The sequence below is a fragment of the Aricia agestis genome, chromosome 10 (genome assembly GCF_905147365.1).
Source record: "Aricia agestis chromosome 10, ilAriAges1.1, whole genome shotgun sequence".
In the NCBI taxonomy this organism is placed as follows: Eukaryota; Metazoa; Arthropoda; class Insecta; order Lepidoptera; family Lycaenidae; genus Aricia; species Aricia agestis.
The window spans coordinates 6,069,429-6,089,062 of record NC_056415.1 but is presented as its reverse complement, the minus strand read 5'-3'; the positions used below and the strand labels follow the sequence as shown (position 1 = coordinate 6,089,062).

The following is a 19,634-nucleotide window of genomic DNA, read 5'->3' as shown; positions in this document are numbered from 1 at the left end:
AACCACTTGCCAGGAAAATTTACATTTATTTTATCTTGGGGGGGAAGCTGCCCCTACCTGGGTACGCCCGTTTATAACACAAAATTAAATAATATGCATGGGCGTACCCTATGAGTTGCGATTTGTGAACTCGTGGCATAGCTGTCTCGTCTCACCCTCACTCACAAGTGACAAGTCACAACTACAACGCGACTTGGTTTACATGCTGTGTAGACTTGGCCTTAGCTGCAGGCTAGGCAATGACATAAGAAACACAGGACATCAAATAACCACGAAAGGAACGCGCCTGCCTTCAAAATTTGAAGGCTAGTAATGGCGGATTTTATCATTTTACTAGAGACGATGCAAAAATATCGATATCGTCTATCGATACTTCTCCAAATAAAAGTAAAAGCAAACACCTAATTTGGTATTTTAATTCAAATGTTGTGGACTAAAAAGTAAAACGGCGGATTTTACAAGAGACGTCACTGAATGAAATAATTGGCCAAGTGCGAGTCGGACTCCGTACCGGTATAGAGTGAAAGTAGACAAAAAAATGTGTTTTTTTTGTATGGGAGCCTGCCTTAAATATTTACTTTATTTTAATTTTATTATTAATTATTAAAGTAAAAATATAATTAAGGATTTTGTCAAAATTTTAAGTGCCTAATTGTTACCATTATTGATTACGAGCAAAAGTGTTTCTTATGTCATTGAGGCTAGGCCCTATCCGCCAAACCTATACTTGGCATGTAGGGAATTGTCAGTGATTATATCGTATACGGTACAACTTAAACTTAAATTAAACTGATAACCGTGTGCTAGATAACCCAACAGTATCTCAAAGTACGGTACTCGTTAATATAATTATTATTTATTTAATGTGAGAGTAATAAAATATGTTAGATTCATTAGAACTTAGAATAGATGAGGTGCTAACCTCACCTAAAATTCATAAAAAGAGAAGATTGATACGGAAGAAGTACTTATAAAAACATGAAATTAAATAGCAAAAGACCAAAATCATGTGCATATCTGCAGTTTTGTAAGTTGTAACACTAAACGTCAATGGCCGCGAAAAATAAATAATGTACAGCTCGACAAGGCTTTAAATGAACGTGGGTGACATTGACGGGAGCAGCAGAGCAGCTGGTAAAGAAGAACTGTCAAACACATGTCAAAAATGACGTTTTTATATTATTTATAGAAGCGCTTAGTTCCTTTTCTCGCCACGTTCATATAAAGCCTTGTCGAACTTGTATCTTCGCGTAGAATTTTTCAACGTGTTTTTACTTTTTACTGTGCATTGCGCATGCGCAAAGTTAATCCATGTTAATCATTTAAACCCTCCTTTTTGCTTCGCCGTACCTAGTCGGGTAAAAATGAGTGTCAGTGTCATGTGCTAAATTTTCTTAAATTTCTGTCAGATTTTGGCAATGAATAAGGAAACAGATGGAAGCGACATAACTACAAAAAAGTGTGGCCGGCGCCATATTGCCAAGAACTAAACATGGCGGTCTATAGTAATGGGACACTCGGTTGATATTTGTCGAGGATATCGATAAGTAAGATGTTATAAGTGAGCTATTAAGGTTAAAATCTTTTAAATAAATGATCAGATTCTTCACCTTATATTTTTTAAATTCGATAAAAAAGTACATCACTAAACGTCAAATCTACTAATTTCTATGTTGATTAAATAATATCGAAAATCAAGCCATGATATATTACTATTCTATCACAAATCTTATTTACTGTCTAATTATATTTTTTTTATGAAATAAGGGGGCAAACGAGCAAACGGGTGACCTGATGGAAAGCAACTTCCGTCGCCCATGGACACTCGCAGGACCAAAACAAAGAGAATATAATCACTACGTGATCAAAAGAGCTGCAGGTGCGTTGCCGGCCTTTTAAGAGGGAATAGGGTAATAGGGGAGGGTAGGGAAGGGAATAGGGTAGGGGATTAGACCTCCGGTAAACTCACTCACTCGGCGAAACACAGCGCAAGCGCTGTTTCACGCCGGTTTTCTGTGAGAACGTGGTATTTCTCCGGTCGAGCCGGCCCATTCGTGCCGAAGCATGGCTCTCCCACGTATATTAACGAAATTAGCACATACGAAGTCAAGCCATCGGTAAAATAACAAACATTTTAGTAAAAATATAAAGGTACCGATCCAAGGACAAACTTATTTAAATTTCTTCACTTTTTTGACGGACTATAAATTAATTTAAAAAAAGCAAATTGGTCGAAAGCTTTGACCGATATATCGATATTTTTTTCGGGATATATCGAGACCGATATTGATATTTTTTCAAATATCGATGTATCGATATATCGATATTTTCTTTCAATTTCACACGACACGACACTTTGACAGTTTATGTACCTCGGAGAACCGGAACATAAAATGGCGGACCAGCCACAGTATTTTGATTTGGTAGAGACCATTATGCCGCGTCCACTTATAAAAGTCAATGGATTTTGGCATATCACACTGACACTTTTCAACTTTGCGCATGCGCAATGCGTTGAAAAACGAAACGAATACCGTATTCGTTTCGTTTTTCAAGGCAAAGATAGAAGCCGTACCCTACCTGTCTGTCAAGAAAGTAAAGAAATTAAAAAGTGGCAACATCGTAGTCCCTTTCAAATCAATCTAAGAAAAAAGAGATGACACTACGATGTTGCCACTTTTTAATTTCTTCACTTTCTTGAAAGACTGTACTTATTATGTACAACTTTTTTTTTGCCTTCCCGCTTTTTCTGGGTTGTCCCAATTATGGACTTTGGAGCACTTGGATAATGGCACTGAAATAAAGTCGTAAATTTCATAGCTATCGTAAAACTTGACACTTACTTTATTATGTTGTTATTATAGGTAAGTAAAATCTACGAATAGTTTTTATTATTCGTAGGGTAAAATATAAAAAAAAATAATAATAATAAAAAAAATCTGTAGACGATCGCTGGTAGAGTTGCGGTAGGTTCTATCGTACCCACAACTCTGCCTTAAGCGATGAGTGGAACACCATGGGGTTTTAGTGGGTAGCAGGAATCCTACATACCCCGGCCGATACCCAATTTGCCGGGGATGCGTAAAGGTGGCGTAAAGCATTTCCCCATGTTAAAAAAAAAGGGTAAAATATAATCATTTGTAATGGCAACCTTTTTTGACTCGTATCAAACTGAAAGAAAAAAATATATTTTTAATCTTCTACAAATTACAGGCAGCAGGATTTATTTACATTTGGTTTTTGTAATCAAAAAAGGTTTTTTTGCGAAAGGATTTTTTAGAAATATGTTCAGTTAAATCAATTTGTAAGTTTTCTAAGGTTCACGGATCGTATTGTTCTGGGCGACGACTTGTAACGGTGAAAATAGATGTACAAACAGTTTCCCAAATGTGTTACTTTATAGATAATGGATCCAAGAATGTGTAGAAAAATTAGTAGCAGTGAAAGTCTTCCCGATGCTGAAAATATCGAATACGAGGTCGCCGATATCATGGCTCCCCAAGAGAGCGAGGAGAACTTTCTGTTGGAGGGCAGCCCAGAGAGGCACTCCGTCACCTGGTTAGACGACGATCAGATAGATGAATTAGATCTTAATTTAGACCAAACAAATGATATTTTTTATAGAGTCGATAGTGCAGATATAATTTATCGTAGTAAAAAGAAAAAATGTAAGCTAATAGGAAAATACGTTATGGGCGACGTGTTAGGGGAGGGCTCGTATGGAAAAGTCAAGGAAATGCTGGACTCCGAGACGTTATCCAGGAGGGCCGTTAAAATTCTAAAGAAGAGAAAGCTCAGGAGAATACCAAACGGCGAACAAAATGTCCAGAGAGAAATACAACTGCTACGGATACTTAGACATAAAAATGTGATAGAACTAGTCGATGTAATGTATAATGATGAAAAGCAGAAAATGTATCTTGTTATGGAGTTTTGTGTTGGTGTTCTCCAGGTATGTAGACTAAACTTAAGACTTTGGTTGACATGCAAATATTTTACTCTAAAATGTATTGCATCTATCTTCTTATATATAAAAATGGATTTTCAAATGTGTTAGTCGCTCTAAAACTCGAAAACGGCTCAACGAATTGGCCTGATATTAGTCTTAAAATATTCTTAGAAGTCCAGGGAAGGTTTTAAAGTGACACGAAGTTCACCGGGAAAGCTAGTGAGAAATAAAAATATGTTTTATCTATTCTGTGAGATACAATTTTTTTTTCGAAAACTTTGATGCAATAGTTGAAATACTTTCACTAATAGTAGTTTTGAGTAAATTCATTGTAATTCTAATGTAGCCTTATTATGTTTCATTGGCATCCCCTTCGATCATTTGGTTTATGTGACTTCCTTACCGCTGTTTGTCCTGGGTACAGTACAGCTGCAATGGCAGGATTGTGGGTCATTCAATAAAGGCTTAATTTTGATTTTAGGATATGCTCGAGTCTAGTCCTGGTAAAAAGTTTCCTCAGCGCCAAGCGCACAATTACTTCACTCAGTTGTTAGACGGCTTAGAATATTTGCATGGACAGGGCGTGGTACATAAAGACATCAAGCCTGGGAATCTACTCCTCACCCTGGACCAAACATTGAAGATCACAGACTTTGGAGTTGCTGAAGTAAGCAAAATTCATACTAATAACAGTTGGATACATTCCAATTCAATTTATCAATTTGCAATTGCTTTTAGGGAATGGTTTTCTCGAATTTCAACAATGCTTGCTTTAAGGAAAACTGTGACAATATATTATTATCCGGTGGCTATATATTCATGACATTATATATTTCAGGCCTTAGACATGTTCTCTCCAGAAGACACATGCTACATAGGACAGGGCTCCCCGGCTTTTCAGCCACCAGAAATTGCAAATGGAGCTGAAAAATTCTCTGGTGTGAAAGTTGACATATGGAGCAGCGGAGTCACATTGTAAGTCTTATAATTGTTTATAACAATATGACTGTGACTGTATATTATCAGAGAGTACTGTCGGGTAAGCAGGAAAAGACATCAACTTATTAATTATTTTAATTAACAAATGATTCATATCTACTATTATAATTCTCAGATAATTCAAATATATAGTTACTAGTATTATAGTTTTTAGTATATTATAGTTTTTCAAATGTTACAATTAATATTATGTGGCAATGATGATCTTAATTATTATGTACCATCGAGAAATTTGATTCCTAGGCAGTTGACGGACCAACCTAATTTGGTCGGATCATGTCAATTCAATATTAATTGTGATCTGTCGGCTGGGTTTGACATAACGCGACCAAATTACGTAGGTCCCCCATCTGGCTAGGAATCAACTTCTGTGATAGCACAAGCAAACTAGTCATCTGTCAAGTGATTCCTGCTACCTACACAATACATCTAACCAAAACAGCATGGATTGTATTTCTCTGTAACCTCTGCTCTACCCCATCAGGCTTACAATTATGTAGTAAAAAAGCTCCAGGAAATATTATATCAAGCCAGCACAGGCTAATCATGATTGTTACTAAGTAATTGGATGAGTAAACATATATAAATATAAATGTAGTATATTATTGGCGATGACTCATAGTCCTGATGTATCTATACCGCTGCCAACAACATGGACGGAGAACATTTGACCTATTTTCAGTTATAAATTTCTTTTGTATATTCAACAAAAGAATACCAGTTTACGTAACACACTTATTACAGATTTACTCAATACACTTTTAAAATAAACTTAAGAGAAATATTTTGTAAGAAAAATATGTGTTTCTAACATCTAATTATTCAAAAATTAATTAAATAAGTTTTATTATGCATTTTTATTGCATTACTCGAATATTTAAATTAGTGTTACTATGGAATTAATTTAACTACACAAATAACTAAGATCTTGCACTGAAAATATTGTTTCTAATGTTTTTAATGTGACATTATATCGTTTAGTTCTTCCCAGAATAAATATGTTTTAAGTATTTTGATTTCATTGTGAAAATTTGAAAAGCTTTAATAAAACACAACAATACTATGGCTTATTAGTATTAAAACTGGGTTTTCAATTTTTGCAGCTAGACTGACTTGATTCATGTTTGAGGCAAACTTGATTCACACGGAGACTTATGTTTTCAAAATCTGCCAGTAAGAAATTTTCGGTGCTTCCCTACTTACCAACTGCCACCAGGTTGAGCTGTGAAGCCTTTAGGCTAGTTATAGTGTCACGCAGACCGTCGAATTGCATCGGACCTGTCCGCATTACTCCGAAACACTCCGTAAAGCTTAATATGTATCGGTCTATATGGAGTGATCCGTATTCTGTACCGAAGTGTGACACTAAAACCAGCCTTAGGGTGTTTCGAGTCAAGCTTCTGTAGTATACGAACTAAAAACTTATTATGCTGCAGTTTCCTAGAACTGACTTCTAACTTCTTAAAGTTTATTTTTCTCACACAATTCCAGATACAACATGACGACGGGGCGTTACCCGTTCGAGGGGGACAACGTGTATCGGCTGTTGGAGGCGATCGGGAGAGGGGAGCCCGCCCCCCCGCCGCCTTCGCTCGGCCCCCCCCTCGAGTCCCTCCTCACGCAGATGCTGAAGCGAGACCCCGTGCTCCGGCCCACCGTGCACGAGATTAGACGACATCCGTGAGTACCATCGAGGAAATTTATTCCTAGGCAGTTGACAGACCTATATCATGTGGTCGGCATAATATGTGTGTCAATTTAAGAACCAGTCCATACGGCGCGTTGCGTCAGCGTTCCGTCGACGCAGCGCTGCCGTTGCGTTGTTTTACATACAAATAACCAAATTGTTTTACATACAAATATATAAATATAATAACCAAGGTGTTCACACAGCGCGCTGCGTCGTCGTAACGCACACATGACGGACAGCTGCCCCCGAGACGAAGCGGGAGGGGGTGTTGACGTTAAGACTGCTTCGTAATAACTCTGCGATGACGCAGCACCCGTGTAGCCGGCTATGCGTCAAACGGCAGCGCTGCGTCGACGCAACGCTAACGCAACGCGCCGTGTGGATATGGCCGTGTAGCTTAGATCCGTCGGATGGGTTTGACTTAACGAGACCAAGTTACTAAGGTCCGCCATCTGCCTAGGAATCAATTTCTCTGAGAGTACATAGCCTTAATGTGATCGCACGTTTATCGGCACGAACGCGCCGCATTTTAGAATTCGTTGTATAAATGATGTGAAACCTCGCACATTCGTCCGCACCGTAAGCGCCGTATTTCGTGTGCTATCAACTATGCGCGGTGCGTTCGACGCGTACGGCGCGTACGGTGCTGACAAAATATGTGTGATATATCTCATGCTATCTCTTTACAAGGGCATAACCACACCCTAAAGTTTAGGGTGTGGTTATACTTATGCCTTTGTAAAGAGTTCACTGTGAAAATACCTATTATAATATTATGTTACATGAAGCTGATACTACTACTAATACTTTAGGGCCTAAAGTATTATGTCACTCACTTATGTTACACCCTGTATAAGGTGTGGTAAAATCAACTGTGTTAGTAGGGGAGGGGAAGGAGCTAATTGTGTAGTCACTCGAGCGTTATGGAGATCTAGTAGATTTTTTACATTAGGTAAAACTGATAAAAAAAAATAAGAGCGTTTTTTATTTTAGCGGTGGTTTCAGAAACGGCCATTTTAAAGTTTTGAAAAAGAAAATATATTCAGAAAAATTGCTTATTTAGGTAAATTATAAATATATTTTAGACAACAAGGAATAAATCATTTAGTTTAGTGCAAAATAAAATATCTGCGATGCTTAGTTAGGAAAATATGAAGCTTTATTTTTTTATATTTTAAAATGTCCCTACAGGCTTACCTAACCTTTGAATCGTCAGTGCTTTATACGGAAGCTTCTTTGGGGTATACTAAACATCCCCTATCTTAATCTGACAGATTCGATGACATTTCAATATTTAAAAAAAAAATTAACCCACCACATGAGAAATCTATACCATGATAACTAGACACATGTCGGAAGCCTATACAAGCTTAATCTAACACGCTCGAGCTTGTACCGAAATCCCCTCTTCCCCTCCCCAACTATATATTTTGGGCATATGATTTACTGCTTATGTTTACTCATCGCAAACTCGCCATTATAAAGGAAGGGTTTGTCTCGATTACAGCAATTATTTTTATTAAAAGCAAACATGTGTCAAAAATATCTGCTGATCATCTTATGTTTCATGGGGGGGGTTTCTGAAGATTTCGTTTATTATGTCTCTGTCCCTCTTGGTAGCAATGACAGTGACAGATTGTCAGTGAATAGGAGGCTTTTTAATTTCGTTTTAAAATTTGCCCGTTTCGTGTAGGTAGGATAAAAATATAATTTTATTTATCCTAGCAGTTTTTAAAACGCAACACGACAAAAGATAACTCTTCCACATATCACATTCCCACAAAGAACGCATCTTTGCCCTCCAGTCTCTGCTGAATAACCTTCAACATTTTAGAATGCAAATAAAATCGTTTCAGTAGAAGTATATAAATATTCATTTCAAATATAATGGCTTGATATAATATAAACTTGGTTTGAGCCCGTTAAAAATGTTTGCCGTAACTCGAAAACAGAAAATTGTAATCTTTAAAAATGTGTTATAAGTAATAATAATAATATGTTTATTGATATCCCAAAAACTTACATCTTGTTTACAGGCAATGAATATTGTACACACGGATCTCTGACTTCGAAACTATTATAATGTGATATCGGAGGAAGTATACATATAATATATCTGAAGCCATTTTTTTTAAGCAGAAAGTGGATAATATTATTTTCAAACTCCTTAATGCCTGCTTCACACAATTTTTTTACTTCATTTGAGTAGATTTTTAGTAGAAATTATCATGTGGAAACGGTTGGAACAATAATTATCTATCAACTATAATATTGTTACGGTACATGGTATACGGACACGTGGTGCGCAAGTACATACTCGAACCTTCTAAAAAGGTCCAATGTTTGTTTACGTGTTTACCCTTTATTTGTTAGCGTGTTTGAATTTAGACCTTATGACTGAGTCCATGAGGTCTAAATTAAATTCAACTTATTGCACTTATCGCAAGGACGGCAGTTTTATTGTGGCACATGCCCGAGCCTACTAGAAATTTCCCACGGTTGTTTACTTGTTTACGTGAAATCGGGAAATTTCTGGAATTCGTCTCGCCATATAAAAAGAGCCGCAGGCAGGCCCGGCTATTCAGTTCGGTTCGAGCGATCATCAAGGCGATTTCGGAGTGAACACAAGTGATCAATAGTGAACCAGTGAAACCTGCGACTTGGCTACGACCTAGGACAGTGATAGTGCTTAGTGATTGGACCTAGTGATTAGTGTTTGGACTTAGTGCTAAGTGTTGTGACCTAGTGTTTAGTGCAGTGTTAATAAAGTCTTCAAGAGAGTCACCAGGTCTTTCTCTCCAAATCCTCGAACCCTAGCACGTAACAACTGGTGTCGGAAGTGAGATTTGGAGATGCCATTGACTCCGAGAGAGGACTTCAAGGGGAGTGTCAGGACAAGGGCGCAGCGAGCTGCTGCCATTGACTCCGAGAGAGGAGTTGCGGAGGCCACACCCACTGGGGACCAAGCTCCGCCCACTGAGGGACAGGCCCCACCTACTGGCCCCGCCCACCAGGCTCCGCCCACTGACCACGCCCACCAGGCTCCGCCCACTTTGGGCGAAGCCCCGCCCACTGGCTCCGCCCACCAGGCCACGCCCACTCTGGCCACACCCACTGGCTCCGCCCACCAGGCCACGCCCACTCAGACCACGCCCACTGGCCCCGCCCACCAGGCTCCACCTACTCAAGTCCTGCCTGCTCAGGCCCCGTCGACCAGCTCCATCCATCCAGCCACACCCGTTGTTTCTACGGCCCCTCAAATGGCTCCTCAATTAGAAAGCATAATTGAGTTAATTCAGGCTTTGCAAGATGCCCAAGACCGCAAACTCAGCGCTTTGCAAGATTCTCAAAGGGCAATGATGGAGTCACAAGACCGCAAGCTCGGCGCTTTGCAAGAATTTCAGAAGGCTGAAATCAGAGCGATTCGAGAATCACAAGAGCAGCAAAAAGACCTCCAAGAAAAAGCACTTGGAGCTATAAAGGATGTTAGTGACACGGTGACTAAGCTTCGTAAAGATGTCGACGTAATGGACGAACGCGTTACCGGGTTAGGAGTGGATGTGGAAAATGTGAAAACCGGCCTCACTGAACTACAGAAGAAAGTAGTGCGCCTGGAAACCACAGGAATCGCGGCGTCTAGTGGAGCTTCCGTAGTGGTACAAGGACCAAGAGTTAAAGTGCCACCATACGACGGTACTACTTCCTGGAACGCTTATCGTCAGCAATTCCAGACGGTTGCTTCTGCCAACGGATGGACTGACGAACAATGCCTGACCGCTCTCACTGTCGCGCTCAGAGGGCAAGCCTTGTCAGTCCTGGAAGCACATACAGGAAATGGGTTCAAAGACCTGATGGAAGCCCTTGAATCCAGATACGGGGAGCGACACCTGGAGCACGTGTTCCGTGCTCAACTTCGTGACAGAGTCCAACGCTCAGGAGAAGGATTACAACAATGGGCGTTGGAAATTGAAAAACTCGTCAAGAAGGCACACCCAGGAGCTGACGCCAAGATGGTCGACACGAATATTGTGCAAGCATTTGTCGACGGAATCAGGGATCTGGAGGTCAGAGCTGCGGTGAGGCTTCGTCACCACACCTCGCTTAAGGAAGCATTGGCGCATGCTTTGGAAGTCGAGGCTGTTCGCCGTGACATACGACAGACCCATAAGATCCACGAGGTCTCTGAGGAAGTCAAGGAGGTCAAGGCTCCCACGAAGAAAAGTTTTGGAGCCATGTGCTACAAGTGCGGCGAGAGGGGCCATCTTCAGCTCAACTGCCCGCAGAAGGAGACCCAGATGGCAAGAATGAAAAGGCTCGAGGAACAAATGGAGGAGCTGAAGAAGCAAGGGGCTTCGTCCCCTGTCCGGGAGCAGGGAAACGAATAAAAGCCAGGACTAAGGGGCGAGTGCTGGCTGACACGGAGGAAGCCCCAATAACGGTTGTCTCCCAAGCAAGTAGCGGGAATAGTCTGGTGATTCAGGGGACTATTAACGGGATGGACTGCAAAATGACTCTAGACACAGGAGCCTCTAGAACAATAGTGAACCCAAATTTGATAAAAGCCGCAAGGAGGCACAAGAGGAGAATTAACTGTCGGCTTCTTACCGCCTCCGGTCAGCCAATACCCGTCCTGGGAGAAATGTCAGTTACGATTAATGTAGGGGGATCCTCTTACCCTCATGACGTTATCGTGGCTGAGATTATGGATGATTGCATCTTGGGTTTGGATTTCATGAAGAAGCACAACTGCAGAATTAATGTCGCTGACGGAGTTTTCAAGTGTGGTGAAGAAGAAATTTTCATCCTTGGAGGCGCCTGCGGGAAAGTTGAATGTGTAAAGAAAGTCATAATACCTGGACGTGCGGAAGCTCGGGTGCTGGTGAAACTACCGCCAGCTGGAAAGAAGAAGTTGAATAGATGCGTGTTGATCGAAGACACACCTACCAAGACATCAGCGCAAAAACTGATGACGGCGAGAACCCTTGTTAGTGGAAGCAGTAACGCTGTGGTCAGGGTTTTGAATCTTGCTGATCGCGAGATGTGCTTGAACAAAGGTGACGTCATTGGAAAGTGCGAGGAAGTTGTCTGGATGAGAAAGTGTAGTTCGATCACAGGCTCAGACTCAGCAAACACCAGCAACTATGGAATAGTGACTGAGCTACTCGATGACTGCAAGAGTAATCTGACTTATTCGCAGGGCATGAAAGCTAAGAAGTTTTTACAACGCCACGCGAATATCTTCTCCAGTCAGGAAGGCGACCTTGGAAGAACGTCGATGGTTCAGCACAGGATAGATACCGGAAGCGAGAACCCAATTCGTCAACGAGCAAGACGGATACCCATTGCAAAGGAAAAAGAAGTTGAAGGCCTTTTGGAGGACATGAGAAGGCATAAGATCATTGAACCGTCTGCAAGTCCGTGGTGCTCACCGGTTGTATTAGTGAAGAAGAAAGATGGCAGTACAAGATTTTGTGTGGACTACAGACGTCTCAATGATGTCACCAAGAAGGACAGTTATCCATTACCTCGAATTGACGACACTCTGGATACCTTGAGTGGCATGAAATGGTTCTCGACCCTGGACCTGAAATCTGGATACTGGCAGGTGGAAATTCATCCAAAAGACAAAGAGAAGACAGCTTTCTCCACCGGTAAAGGTTTATGGCAGTTTAACGTCATGCCCTTTGGATTGTGCAACGCACCTGCCACATTTGAGCGACTCATGGAGTGTGTACTGGCAGGCTTAGTTGGAGAGGCTTGCTTAGTCTACTTGGACGACGTCATCATTGTTGGCCGCGACTTCGAAGACCATTTGCGAAACTTAGAACGAGTTTTCGCCAAAATAGAGGGAGCCAAATTAAAGTTGAATCCGAAAAAGTGTCGTTTATTCAGGAGTAAGGTGAACTATCTCGGCCATGTTATCTCCAGTGATGGAATTCAGACGGACCCGGAGAAACTAGAAGCAGTCCAAAATTGGCCAACCCCTAAGAACAAAACCGAAGTGCGGGCATTTCTCGGCCTATGCTCCTACTACAGGCGTTTTGTTAAGGGATTCTCAGAGATAGCCAAACCATTACATCGGCTGACAGAAGATAAACGACAGTTTATTTGGGACGAGACTTCCGAAGATTCTTTTCAGAAACTAAAGAAACATCTGTGTGAAACACCAATCCTGGGGTATCCACAACCTGAAGGTCAGTTTATAGTCGACACGGACGCAAGCAACACGGCCATTGGAGGGGTGTTATCTCAAAAACAGGGTGAAAGAGAAGTTGTAATTGCATATTTCAGCAAATCTTTAGCTAAGCCAGAGAGAAACTACTGTGTGACAAGAAGAGAACTCTTGGCTGTCGTAAAGACGCTACAACATTTCAGCAAGTATCTCATTGGCAGACACTTTTTACTGCGAACTGATCACGCAGCCTTGAAGTGGCTACTACAATTCAAGAACCCAGAAGGCCAAGTAGCTCGATGGATAGAACAACTCCAGGAGTATGACTTCAAGACGGAACACCGCAGCGGAAAGTCGCATGGGAATGCCGACGCACTCTCACGAAGGCCGTGTTCAGAAGACTGCAACCATTGTGTTAAACAGGAATCTAATGAAGTGACACTAAAGTTAACGAAAACAAGTCCTTTGGGCCCATGGGAGAATGATGCTACGAGGGAGGCTTAAGAAACAGATGACGACCTTCGGCACATCATCACATGGAAGAAACGGCGTGATGAAAAACCAATCTGGAGTGAGGTAGCACCCACTGGCGCTGTCACTAAGGCGTACTGGGCGCAATGGGACAGTCTGATACTACAAAACGGAATACTCTACCGGAAATGGGAGAAGACCAACGGCAGAGAGTTCCATCTTCAGATAGTTGTCCCAAGAACGAGAGTACCGGATGTTCTCCGTGAAATGCATGATGGCGTATCAGGAGGTCATCTAGGAGTAAAGAGGACGTTAACAAAAGTGCGAGAACGATTCTACTGGTTGCATTGTCGAGACGATGTACAGGATTGGTGCCGCAAATGCACTACTTGCGCTGCAGTGAAGGGACCACAGACAAGGAGCCGTGGGAGCCTGCGCTTGTATAACGTTGGCGCACCGTGGGAACGAATCGCAGTTGACGTAGCTGGGCCATTTCCTGTAACGGAATCAGGAAACAAGTATTTCATGGTTGTCATGGATTACTTCACCAAATGGCCCGAAGTGTTCGCCATACCAAACCAGGAAGCTACAACAGTTGCTTCTAAGCTAGTCGAAGAAGTAATATCTCGCTTTGGTGTGCCTCTAGAAATCCATTCCGATCAGGGCAGGAATTTCGAATCGCAGGTCTTCCAGGAAGTGTGCAGAATTTTGGGAATGCATAAAACGAGGACCACCGCGTACCATCCACAGTCTGATGGAATGGTTGAGAGATTTAACCAGACCCTTGAGAGGCATTTGGCGAAATTGGTAGATGACAAACAAAAGGACTGGGACAAGTATATACCGCTCTTCCTTCTGTCGTACCGTACCGCCGAGCACGAGAGCATAAAAGCTACCCCGGCGTATGTCAATTACGGTAGAGAACTGCGAGTACCAGTAGACCTCTTGACAGGAGGATCACCGGAAGAACCAAAGACCGTACCAGATTATGTCTGCGATTTAAGGGAAAAGATGCGCTATATACACGCCATGGTTCGGGAAAATGGGTTACAGTCAAGTGAGAACATGAAGACCAGATACGACCGGAAATCGAATACAAGCGGCTTCGAAGAAGGGTCACTGGTGTGGCTGCATAACCCAACTCGCCGAAAAGGCAAATCTCCAAAGTTGCAGACCAAGTGGGACGGCCCATACAAAGTGGTTACCCGATTGAACGATGTGACTTACAGGATTCAAAAGCAACCAAGAGGGACATTCAAAGTGGTACACATAGACCGTCTGGCGCGATACCATGGCAGTAACAATGATGCTCGGGACGAGCATCTCTAAGAGGGGAGTAGTGTTACGGTACATGGTATACGGACACGTGGTGCGCAAGTACATACTCGAACCTTCTAAAAAGGTCCAATGTTTGTTTACGTGTTTACCCTTTATTTGTTAGCGTGTTTGAATTTAGACCTTATGACTGAGTCCATGAGGTCTAAATTAAATTCAACTTATTGCACTTATCGCAAGGACGGCAGTTTTATTGTGGCACATGCCCGAGCCTACTAGAAATTTCCCACGGTTGTTTACTTGTTAACGTGAAATCGGGAAATTTCTGGAATTCGTCTCGCCATATAAAAAGAGCCGCAGGCAGGCCCGGCTATTCAGTTCGGTTCGAGCGATCATCAAGGCGATTTCGGAGTGAACACAAGTGATCAATAGTGAACCAGTGAAACCTGCGACTTGGCTACGACCTAGGACAGTGATAGTGCTTAGTGATTGGACCTAGTGATTAGTGTTTGGACTTAGTGCTAAGTGTTGTGACCTAGTGTTTAGTGCAGTGTTAATAAAGTCTTCAAGAGAGTCACCAGGTCTTTCTCTCCAAATCCTCGAACCCTAGCACGTAACAATATAATTAATTTATTTAATACACACATAGTAATTAGAAATTGCCTAGATTAGACAGTCTCAGAGACTGGAGTCCGGACTGATTACATCTATCGAGTAGAATGGCGAGACAGTGCCTTCGGCCGACAGCCGAGTACATTCATATTAAACATGCCGAGTGCTCGGCCGAGAGCACTGTCTTGTCACTCTACTCGGTAGGTATGATTATGGTTTTAAAGTAGCCTTCTGATCGGGTCTCTCTTTCAATGGCGCTCGGTTTAGTGTTTTTAATATGTCTTATAAAAATTCGTAGTAAGTATATAGGCTCTTTCTCGCGTCGCTGCCAATCTGATCAATCGCTAGTCTATAGCCGCGTACTGACCAAGCGAGCGGCGTCGTGAGGCAGCCTTGTGAGGCAGTTGCTCGGTCGGTCAGGACGTGCCTAGTGAGCGCGGCAAACGTACCGATGCGCCTTTGAGCATCGACAAAAACCGACAACGCTCGGCTCGGGCCGCGGCACGTTCGGGCTAGGCAATGCATGCGTTTCCCTCGGGCGAGGCACGTCCTGACCGACCGAGCAACTGCCTCGCGAGGCTACCGCGCGAGGCTGCTCGCTTGGTCAGTTAGCGGCTTATGACATAGTTTACACGGTCAGTCTGGAATGAGTTCAGTCCATAAGTCTAATCTAGACTGACGGGAGAATGATCGTGTAACAGTTTCATTGACGGACTGATTATTTTTTATAACATACTTTCCGGCCATCATTCTGGCGTCAGTCTCAGACTGATGGACTAAAGTTTAAACTGATGCCAGACTGTAACCTTTGTCTATTGTCTATCTCAGGGGTTCCCAATATTTTTCAGCCTGCGGCGCAATTACACGTCACAATCGTCACGGCGCGGCGCCTTGCTCTACCTAGCTATTAGAAAAAGATACATAAATCAATTTAATATAATACATAAACCTTTAATAGTATTATAGTAAGGTCAAGCAGGTAAATTATTACAAACAAATATATTATATACTAGCTGTCCCGGTGAACTTTGTGTCACTTTAAAACCTTCACTGGACTTCTACGAATATTTTAAGACTAAAAGTAGCCCAATCCGTTCAGCCGTTTTCGAGTTTTAGCGTTACTAACACAATTGAAAAGGAATTTTTATATATATAGACTAGCTGTCCCGGTGAACTTCGTGGCACTTTAAAACCTTCCCTGGACTTTTACGAATATTTTAAGACTAAAATCAGCCCAATCCGTTCAGCCGTCTTCGAGTTTTAGCGCGACTAACACATTTGAAAATCCATTTTTATATATAAGATTATAACAAACAAATATGTAGTTATCTATCTGCTTTACATAATTAATATCATTATTTAATTTTATAATATTTGTGGTCGGATAATGATGGAGGATCGACTCACGGCGCCCCTCTTGCCTTTCCACGGCGCACCAGGGCGCCGCTGCGTTTTGGAAAGCCCTGGTCTATATATTTTATTAATTTTAATATTCTGTTATTCCCCAGGTGGGTGCTAGCGGTACCTCCTCTCCCGGCGGGCGAGCGGTTGGTGGCGCCGCGGTCGCGCCGCTCGGACGACACCCACACCACCACCGTCATACCGTACCTAGTAGAGAGACACTACCAGGACCCACACGACTACTTCACCGAGCGGGAGCTGAGGAACGGTCAGTATTGGTTTTGCTATCAATATATTAATAACAATATCTATCTAAAGGGCTTGTGTAATCGGAAAGGAATCGCGGTTCTTATACGATTGATGTCCAATTATTTAGTTGTACAATTTAGTTGGATGCAATGTGCGAGCTCTCATAAGTCGCTATATATATTGGTATACTATGCGATTTAGTTGGCCAACTTGATATTGTAAGTCTGCGGTCGCTCTAAGTTTACTTCAAACATGTTTTAAAAAATATTCTTTACATTCCGTCTTTGGTATTGTAAATTTTTGCTTGCAAAAGTGGCAGAGCCGCATGTTTATTGATTTGGTATCATAAATAAGAAATCAGCAATAATAATTACAGTCTTTCATATTATTACAACAATTATCTGGTCTTTTCGAGTTGTGAGCGTTTCATATATGTAAATATTTTTCTTAATTATCATCTATCCGTATAACATACTTATTGTTTTTTTTTAATTCGGTAAAAATGTGTGCAATATCAAGGGACTGTTTCATCACTTTCTGAAAAGTGTCGGATCACAACATATCTGACAGATACTCCATACTCCATCTGTCAGATAAGTTGGGAAGTGGTGAAACAGGCCCTAACTCTGTTTATATTCTAAGATATTGTGTTCGATATACTTGTAAATATCTGTATGTGCAACGTGCGCATGGTACATGTGAAGTTAATTTTAGAACGGCGATAATCTGGTGTACATGTGGCCATTACAGATTTCAACAATATAATATGCAATCCAGGTCAAGTCGATCCTTGCATTTGTTGGTTCGTAGTGTGAGATTATGTGTGATAATGTTACTAACGAGTATTAGAGATTTAACCAAGATGCCATATTACTAAGAGAAAGTTCGAAAACTAATGCATATGTCGTAGGATGATTTGATAAATCCGTGTTTTCGCGAAATCCCTAGAATTTTCGCGAAAATTCGATTTATCAAATCATCCTACGATGTCGTAGAAATCCCTAGAATTTTCGCGAAAATTCGATTTATCAAATCATCCTACGATGTCGTAGGATGATTTGATAAATCGAATTTTCGTGAAAATTCTAGGGATTTCGCGAAAACACGGATTTATCAAATCATCCTACGACACATACACATATTAAGTATCTTTCATCAGGATTTTTTTCCTGTAACATTTTTGCTACCTAACTTCCTTCGTCGTAATGAGCGATGGTCACCAGACTTGGCTAAACACTCAGGTTATTCTTATTCCAATGCTTAGAACTAAATAAATGTAACACCTAGTAACTTTAAAATGCGGTAACAATCTCCACAAATTTGCAATAACCAAGGCGCAATGTTTTTACAATATAAGCAAAAATATTTGCTTTTGAATACTGCTTGAATGCCCTGATAAGTTATGTTAATAAAGTAAGTAGTACATTTTTTGGGTTCTTAAGTTATTAATATTATTAAACCTGGTATTTTTTAAATGGCCGCCATTGCGGTGCGTTGTCGCAAAGTTGCGACGTCGCAGTTGTATCGGCTAATCAGCCCCCTAAGACAAAGTATCTTTCGTTAAAAACGATGACGAAATTCGTTATCAAAATGTATGCGGTTTGGCATAAGTCATCGCTAAATGACATTTCGCTTTCGAAGACTAATGTCAAATCCCGTACATTTTGATAACGAATTTCGTCATCGTTTTTAACGAAAGGGACTTTGGTTACGGTCTCTGAGCACCTTATCATTGCGATCGACGATACCACGGAACACCTAATACTAATAAAAAGACCGACACTATGTGCGACGTTAAAGATAAGCAATAATTTTGCACTCGTTAGATTCGTTAGAAAAATGGCTTGAGAGACAACTCTCATAAACAGTGTGAATCTTTTTACTACAAAGGGATATGTAAAACGCGACTTGACGTTGCAATGACGCGCCGTAACGGAGCATTGTGGCCTTACATACAAACTTAATTAATCATTATTTATTGAGAGTATTATTTATTCACAGAAATGGGCGACTGCTCCCGAACCATGTCTACAGCTGAGATCTCTGACGCGGAGTCCAACCAGTGTAAAAGAAGATGGCACTCTTCCTGCGGCCGCCTGCCTTGCCGTCTCACGTGACTCTACTGATTTTATACTTGCTATACTATGATTTATAATCTGTGGCAGCAGGGGTACTTGACAGTGTATTCGTAAGAGCAAGTCGTGAGTGACAGTGAAAAACCAGCAACGCACCTGCAGCTCTTCATGTTGCGAGTGTCCATGGGCGACGGTAGTTGTAAGACAGTACTCTAGTCTCTGTCAGCACTGTCTCGCCTCTCTACTCGGTAGGTGTAATCATAGGCAATGACACTGTTTTGAGACTCAAACAATCGGACAAGAATGCCGCGTCCTGCTCTAACAACGTCATTTCACGTTTGTTAGAGTAGGACGCGGCATTCTCGTCCGATTGTCTGAGTCTCAAAACGGTTTCGTTGTAGGCCTTCACGCCCTAACGTTACAGTCTACAGATCGATCTTGTGGCATTAAGGGTTTTTAAGTGCGTGACATACGTAAGCTGTTTGACATGACAAATCCTATAGATCAGATACAGAGTGGGGCCATGTATTGGTTGCAAATGGAAAATTCTTGACACTTGACAGTTTTCGAAACCACGAAGTCTTCAGGGCCCTGATGTTAATCCGTCTCGGATTCGAAAACTTCATTGCGCGACATCCAATAAACGCTCGCCGCGGTAGGCATTGACCAATGATCGCACGGTAAAGTTTACGAAACCGTGTCGAACGGGAATCGTGAATCGCCCTACTGGTGGCGCATTTT

General features: G+C 41.6%; 1 protein-coding gene across 1 annotated transcript; it reads left to right on the top strand.

Moving 5' to 3' along the window:
* Positions 1 to 3,196: 3,196 nt before the first annotated feature.
* LOC121731373 (serine/threonine-protein kinase STK11) lies at positions 3,197 to 19,177 on the top strand. The gene is made up of 6 exons (XM_042120778.1): positions 3,197 to 3,952; positions 4,431 to 4,616; positions 4,788 to 4,924; positions 6,440 to 6,628; positions 16,677 to 16,837; positions 18,820 to 19,177. The coding sequence occupies exons 1-6, from the start codon at positions 3,407 to 3,409 to the stop codon at positions 18,933 to 18,935; spliced, it is 1,335 nt and encodes a 444-aa protein (XP_041976712.1). The 5' UTR covers positions 3,197 to 3,406; the 3' UTR covers positions 18,936 to 19,177.
* Positions 19,178 to 19,634: the final 457 nt, after the last annotated feature.